This window comes from Rattus norvegicus, chromosome X, assembly GCF_036323735.1.
Source record: "Rattus norvegicus strain BN/NHsdMcwi chromosome X, GRCr8, whole genome shotgun sequence".
Lineage (NCBI taxonomy): Eukaryota > Metazoa > Chordata > Mammalia > Rodentia > Muridae > Rattus > Rattus norvegicus.
The window spans coordinates 66,511,418-66,518,732 of NC_086039.1; the positions used below are offsets into that span (position 1 = coordinate 66,511,418).

A 7,315-nucleotide genomic window follows, 5' to 3' on the forward strand; every position below is an offset into this window, starting at 1 on the left:
GATGTACCACATTTTCTGTATCCATTCCTCTGTTGAAGGGCATCTGGGTTCTTTCCAGCTTCTGGCTATTATAAGTAAGGCTGCAATGAACATAGTGGATCACATGTCTTTTTTATATGTTGGGGCATTTTTGGGTATATGCCCAAGAGAGGTATAGCTGGATCCTCAGGCAGTTCAATGTCCAATTTTCTGAGGAACCTCCAGACTGATTTCCAGAATGGTTGTATCAGTCTGCAACCCCACGAACAATGGAGCAGTGTTCCTCTTTCTCCACATCCTCGCCAGCATCTGCTGTCACCTCTGTTTTTGATCTTAGCCATTCTCACTGGTGTGAGGTGAAATCTCAGGGTTGTTTTGATTTGCATTTCCCTTATGACTAAAGATGTTGAACATTTCTTTAGGTGTTTCTCAGCCATTTGGCATTCCTCAGCTGTGAATTCTTTGTTTAGCTCTGAACCCCATTTTTTAATAGGGTTATTTGTCTTCTTATGGTATCTTCTACACCTGCGATTCTCTTTTCTTTTCTTTTTTTTGCATTTTCTATTATAATTTTATTTTCCCCATACCTACTTTGCAAAAGAAACTGAACAGTCAATTGACCTAACTCAGACCACTGGAAACTCTATTCTCTCTAATCTTTTTGAGAGTGCTTGTTTACAAGCTGCTATGATCAAACAGGAGAAACAAGCTATACATTAATTTTAGCCTCCTAACTGTTGTTTATGCTACTGTTAGCTTTCTAAATGCTCCACAAAACCACCCTAGTGGCTCTTCCCCAGAAATTCCTCACTGATGAAGACACATGAGGAGTTAGTAACTCAATGCCATGTGTCACATCCGCAAAGTGAAAGTGCTGGGCCTGCTCCGGTCAGCCTCCAGCAGGATCTTTTCCCAAAATAAAGAACCGCACTGTGATGTTGACAAAGATCCAGGAGAAGCCCAGGAGCTGCACGAGGTTATACATGAAAAGGTACCCTTTCTTCAAGTTGGTAAGAGTTTCAGGGGAGCCTTCGCTTTCTAGTCTGAGTTTATTTAGGCGTTCTTCCTCCTTGGCTCTCAGCTCCATTTCTGCATCAGATTCATCCAGCCAGCGATCAAAGTCAGGGGCCAAAAACAGTGGGCGCTTCTCCTGCTTGGTGAGCCTCTCCCACCAATGACTCCCCTTCTTCTGGACTGTGATGTTCACCTGCCTCTGGGTCAGCCTGTATGCCGGCTCTGGCTTCACGAGGTCTAAGAACTCCAGGTGAAATTCATAGACATTTTCTCCTTTGGCACTGTGTCCCTGAGCTTCATACGGCCTGCTACCCCCAGTACAACAGCAGCAAAAAGGTGAGCGATTCTCTTTTCTATCTCGTGTATTCTGTTAGTGATATTTACTTCTGTAATTCCTGACCTATTTCTTAGATTTTTCATTTCCTCATTTGCCCCTTTTTTTCGTTATTGTTTCTACTTACATTTTTAGGTCTAGTCCACTTCATTCAGTTCCTTCCCCTGTTTGATTGTGTTTTCCTATATTACTTTAAGGTATTTATTTGTTTCCTCTTTAAGGGCTTCTACCTGTTTACCTCTTTTTTCCTGTATTTATTTCAGTAAGTCATTTATATTGTCCTTAAAGGATTCTATTATCTTCATGAGATAGGATTTTAGGCCAGCTTCCTGATTTTCAGGTATGTTGGTGTATCCAGGACTTTCCTTGGTGGGAGAACTGGGTTCTGATGATGGCCATTTAAATTGGCTTCTGTTGCTTATGGTCTTGTACTTGCCTTTCACCATCTGGTTATCCCTGGTATTTTCCAGTCTGTGTGACTGTCTGCAGTGTGCCTCTTTTGTCCCTGGGTTGCTTCAATTCTCCTGGTAGGCATGTGGCCCTGGCTGTAGCTGACCTCTTTGTGGGATCTTCCAATTGGAGGATCTTCAGAGAGGCAGAGAAGCTGCTAAACTGTTGACCTGGCTGCAGTAGATCTCCTGGAAGCTCTTCAGACTGTTAGGTCTTCAGAGGAGCAGTCAAGCTATTGTTCTGTGTTGAAACTGTTCTCCAGTGGGGCCTGTGGACTGTAGTTTCTGCCTTCCTTTGTGGAGCAGAACTCAAAGGAGGCTTTCAGTCTGTTGACTCAGTGTCCTGAATGTCACAGAGCCCCCAGGAGTTCTACTAGACTCTGCTGTAAGTTGACTAGTTGCCTTAAGTACAGAGGAACTGCTGGGATTTCTTCAAGCTGTGGTGTCTTCAGGGGAGGAAACAAGCTTGCATTCAGCTGCTCAGTTGTCCTGTGTGCATTGGATCTCCTGGGATGCTGTCAGGTAGTGGTGTCAGTTACCCTGTGTGTGGTAGTCCTCTTGGGGTGTCTCAGGATGTGGTGTCTTCATGAGAGCAGACTAGCTTGCAGTATGTGCTAGCAGAAAGTACCAGGTAGAAGAGGACTGCAATTCAACAGGCGGGAGTTTGGGGTAGTAATGGGTCCCCAGTCCATTGGACTTCCAGTGGCAGCTGTGGAACTTGGAAGGGTTCTTACCAAATGCTCTGAGTGCAACAGATCTCCTGGGATGCTTCATGATGTGGTATCTTCAGGGAAGCAGACTAGCTAGCAGTCTGTTCCAGTAGAAAGGACCAGCCAGAAGTGGGAGAATTGCTCTTTCAAAGTCTGTGAAGAACTCTGTTGGAGTCTTGATGGTTATCACATTGAATCTGTAGATTACTTTTGGTAAGATGGCCATTTTCACTATGATAATACTACCAATCCATGAGCATCAGAGATGTTTCTACCATCTGAGATTTCTTCAATTTCTTTTTCCAGGGATTTGAAGTTCTTATGATACAGATGGTTTACTTGTTTGTTGGGAGCAATGCCCTTAAACCCCTCCATTATTGATGCTAATATTATAGTTAAATTTAAGTATGTCTGGGTTTATGGAAAATCCCCAGCCAGCTGCAGAAGACTAATTCAAATCTGGTGGTCAGGATGCCTAACGATATGACAAACTTGTGACCTTTCTGAGAAACCAACATCCTGCTGACTAATGAAATGACAAACTTGTGACCTTTCTGAGAAACCAACATCCTGTTGATGTCAGCCTGACCTCAGGAGCCAGTGTCCTTGGCTTGTGTAGATGTTTCCCACTTCCCCCCTCTCTCTGTTACTCCTGCTATGGTATAAATTCAGTTGTGGAAAAAAAATAGAATTTGTTGCCTCGATCAGACTCTTGTCTTGACATCCTTCTTTGCATCTCTTGTCCCCCATTCCCTTCCAGGTATACTCTGAACCCTTGTTGACTGTCCTGCAGGATGGGACACTTGTTTAGTCAGAGTTACAGCAAGATATTTTATACTATTTGTGGATATTGTGAAGGGTATCATTTCCCTAATTTCCTTCTCAGCCTGTTTATCATTTGTATAAAGAAAAGCTACTGATTTGATTGAGTTAATTTTTTTATCCAGTCATTTTGCTGAAGTTGTTTATCAGCTGCAGTGACTCTCTGGTAGATATTTTGTGTCTCTTATATATACTATCCTATAATCTGCACAAAATGAAACCTTGACTTCTTTTCCAATTTGTACCTCTTGATCTCCTTTTGTTGTCTTATTGCTCTAGCTAGAATTTCAAGTACTATATTGAATAAATACAGAGAGAGTGGGCAGCCTTGTGGGATTGCTTTAAGTATCTCTCCATTTAATTTGATATTCGCTGATGTTTGCTGTATATTGCTTTTATTATGTTTAGATATGGGCCTTGAATTCCTGGTTTCTCCACTGCTTCATTGTGGTGAATGATGGTTTTGATGTGTTCTTGGATTCGCTGTGCCAGAATTTTATTGAGTATTTTTGCATTGATATTCATTAGTGAAAGTGATCTAAAGTTTTCTTTCTTTATTGCGTGTTTGTATGGCTTAGGTATCAGAGTAACTGTGGCTTCATAGAATGAATTAGGTAGTATTCCTTCTATTAGCTCTTCTTTGAATGTCTGGTACGATTCCACACTAAAATTATCTGGCCTTGAGCTTTTTTTTGGGGGGGGCATTTGAGAGCTTTTTAATGACTTCTCCGATTTCCTTAGGGGATATGGGACTATTTAAATAGTTTACCTGCACTTGATTTAACATTTATGCATGGTGTCTGTCTAAAATGTCATCCTTTTCACCTAGATTTTGAGTTTTGTTGAGTAAAGTCTCTTGTGGTAGCATCTTATGATTTTTCTTATTTCCTCAGTTTCTGTTGTTAGGTCTACTTTTTCATTTTTGATTTTGTTTTTTTTTTCTTTTTTTTTCTTTTTCCCCTCCCAACCCTCCCCCCATTGCCACCCTCCCCCCATAGTCTAGTCCACTGGGGGTTCAGTCTTAGCAGGAACCAGGGCATCCCCTTCCACTGGAGCTCTTACTAGGATATTCATTGCTACCTATGGGGTCAGAGTCCAGGGTCAGTCCATGTATAGTCTTTAGGTAGTGGCTTAGTCCCTGGAAGCTCTGGTTGCTTGACATTGTTGTACTTTTGGGGTCTCGAGCCCCTTCAAGCTCTTCCAGTTCTTTCTCCGATTCCTTCAACGGGGGACCTATACTCAGTTCAGTGGTTTGCTGCTGGCATTCGCCTCTGTATTTGCTGTATTCTGGCTGTGTCTCTCAGGAGCGATCTACATCCGGCTCCTGTCGGTCTGCACTTCTTTGCTTCATCCATCTTGTCTAATTGGGTGGCTGTATATGTATGGGCCACATGTGGGGCAGGCTCTGAATGGGTGTTCCTTCAGTCTCTGTTTTAATCTTTGCCTCTCCCTTCCCTGCCAAGGGTATTCTTTTTCCTCATTTAAAGAAGGAGTGAAGCATTCACCTTTTGATCATCCGTCTTGAGTTTCGTTTGTTCTAGGGATCTAGGGTAATTCAAGCATTTGGGCTAATAGCCACTTATCAATGAGTGCATACCATGTATGTCTTTCTGTGATTGGGTTAGCTCACTCAGGATGATATTTTCCAGTTCCAACCATTTGCCTACGAATTTCATAAACTCGTTGTTTTTGATAGCTGAGTAATATTCCATTGTGTAGATGTACCACATTTTCTGTATCCATTCCTCTGTTGAAGGGCATCTGGGTTCTTTCCATTTTCTGGCTATTATAAATAAGGCTGCGATGAACATAGTGGAGCACGTGTCTCTTTTATATGTTGAGGCATCTTTTGGGTATATGCCCAAGAGAGGTATAGCTGGATCCTCAGGCAGTTCAATGTCCAATTTTCTGAGGAACCTCCAGACTGATTTCCAGAATGGTTTTACCAGTCTGCAATCCCACCAACAATGGAGGAGTGTTCCTCTTTCTCCACATCCTCGCCAGCATCTGCTGTCACCTGAGTTTTTGATCTTAGCCATTCTCACTGGTGTGAGGTGAAATCTCAGGGTTGTTTTGATTTGCATTTCCCTTATGACTAAAGATGTTGAACATTTCTTTAGGTGTTTCTCAGCCATTCGGCATTCTTCAGCTGTGAATTCTTTGTTTAGCTCTGAACCCCATTTTTTAATAGGGTTATTTGTTTCCCTGCGGTCTAACTTCTTGAGTTCTTTGTATATTTTGGATATAAGGCCTCTATCTGTTGTAGGATTGGTAAAGATCTTTTCCCAATCTGTTGGTTGCCGTTTTGTCCTAACCACAGTGTCCTTTGCCTTACAGAAGCTTTGCAGTTTTATGAGATCCCATTTGTCGATTCTTGATCTTAGAGCATAAGCCATTGGTGTTTTGTTCAGGAAATTTTTTCCAGTGCCCATGTGTTCCAGATGCTTCCCTAGTTTTTCTTCTATTAGTTTGAGTGTGTCTGGTTTGATGTGGAGGTCCTTGATCCACTTGGACTTAAGCTTTGTACAGGGTGATATGGATGGATCGATCTGCATTCTTCTACATGTTGCCCTCCAGTTGAACCAGCACCATTTGCTGAAAATGCTATCTTTTTTCCATTGGATGGTTTTGGCTCCTTTGTCAAAAATCAAGTGACCATAGGTGTGTGGGTTCATTTCTGGGTCTTCAATTCTATTCCATTGGTCTATCTGTCTGTCTCTGTACCAATACCATGCAGTTTTTATCACTATTGCTCTGTAATACTGCTTGAGTTCAGGGATAGTGATTCCCCCTGAAGTCCTTTTATTGTTGAGGATAGCTTTAGCTATCCTGGGTTTTTTGTTATTCCAGATGAATTTGCAAATTGTTCTGTCTAACTCTTTGAAGAATTGGATTGGTATTTTGATGAGGATTGCATTGAATCTCTAGATTGCTTTTGGTACAATGGCCATTTTTACTAAATTAATCCTGCCAATCCATGAGCATGGGAGATCTTTCCATCTTCTGAGGTCTTCTTCAATTTCTTTCCTCAGTGTCTTGAAGTTCTTATTGTACAGATCTTTTACTTGCTTGGTTAAAGTCACACCGAGTTACTTTATATTATTTGGGTCTATTGTGAAGGGTGTCGTTTCCCTAATTTCTTTCTCGGCTTGTTTCTCTTTTGTATAGAGGAAGGCAACTGATTTATTTGAGTTAATTTTATACCCAGCCACTTTGCTGAAGTTGTTTATCAGCTTTAGTAGTTCTCTGGTGGAACTTTTGGGATCACTTAAATATACTATCATGTCGTCTGCAAATAGTGATATTTTGACCTCTTCTTTTCCGATCTGTATCCCCTTGATCTCCTTTTGTTGTCTGATTGCTCTGGCTATAACTTCAAGAACTATATTGAATAAGTAGGGAGAGAATGGGCAGCCTTGTCTAGTCCCTGATTTTAGTGGGATTGCTTCAAGTTTCTCTCCATTTAGTTTAATGTTAGCAACTGGTTTGCTGTATATGGCTTTTACTATGTTTAGGTATGGGCCTTGAATTCCTATTCTTTCCAGGACTTTTATCATGAAGGGGTGTTGAATTTTGTCAAATGCTTTCTCAGCATCTAATGAAATGATCATGTGGTTCTGTTCTTACAGTTTGTTTATATGATGGATCACGTTGATGGTTTTCCGTATATTAAACCATCCCTGCATGCCTGGGATGAAGCCTACTTGATCATGGTGGATGATTGTTTTGATGTGCTCTTGAATTCGGTTTGCCAGAATTTTGTTGAGTATTTTTGCGTCGATATTCATAAGGGAAATTGGTCTGAAGTTCTCTTTCTTTGTTGTGTCTTTGTGTGGTTTAGGTATAAGAGTAATTGTGGCTTCGTAGAAGGAATTCTGTAGGGCTCCATCTGTTTCAATTTTGTGGAATAGTTTGGATAATATTGGTATGAGGTCTTCTATGAAGGTTTGATAGAATTCTGCACTAAACCCGTCTGGACCTGGGCTCTTTTTGGTTGGGAGACCTTT

At 41.4% G+C, this 7,315-nt stretch overlaps 1 protein-coding gene across 1 annotated transcript; it reads right to left on the minus strand.

The window, feature by feature from the left end:
* Positions 1–853: 853 nt before the first annotated feature.
* Hacd3l1 (3-hydroxyacyl-CoA dehydratase 3 like 1) lies at positions 854–2,550 on the minus strand. Its single transcript, XM_063280555.1, has 2 exons — positions 2,405–2,550; positions 854–1,301 (listed from the first exon to the last, which is right to left on the minus strand). Exons 1-2 carry the CDS (start codon positions 2,548–2,550, stop codon positions 869–871), a joined length of 579 nt encoding a protein of 192 aa, XP_063136625.1. The 3' UTR covers positions 854–868.
* Positions 2,551–7,315: the final 4,765 nt, after the last annotated feature.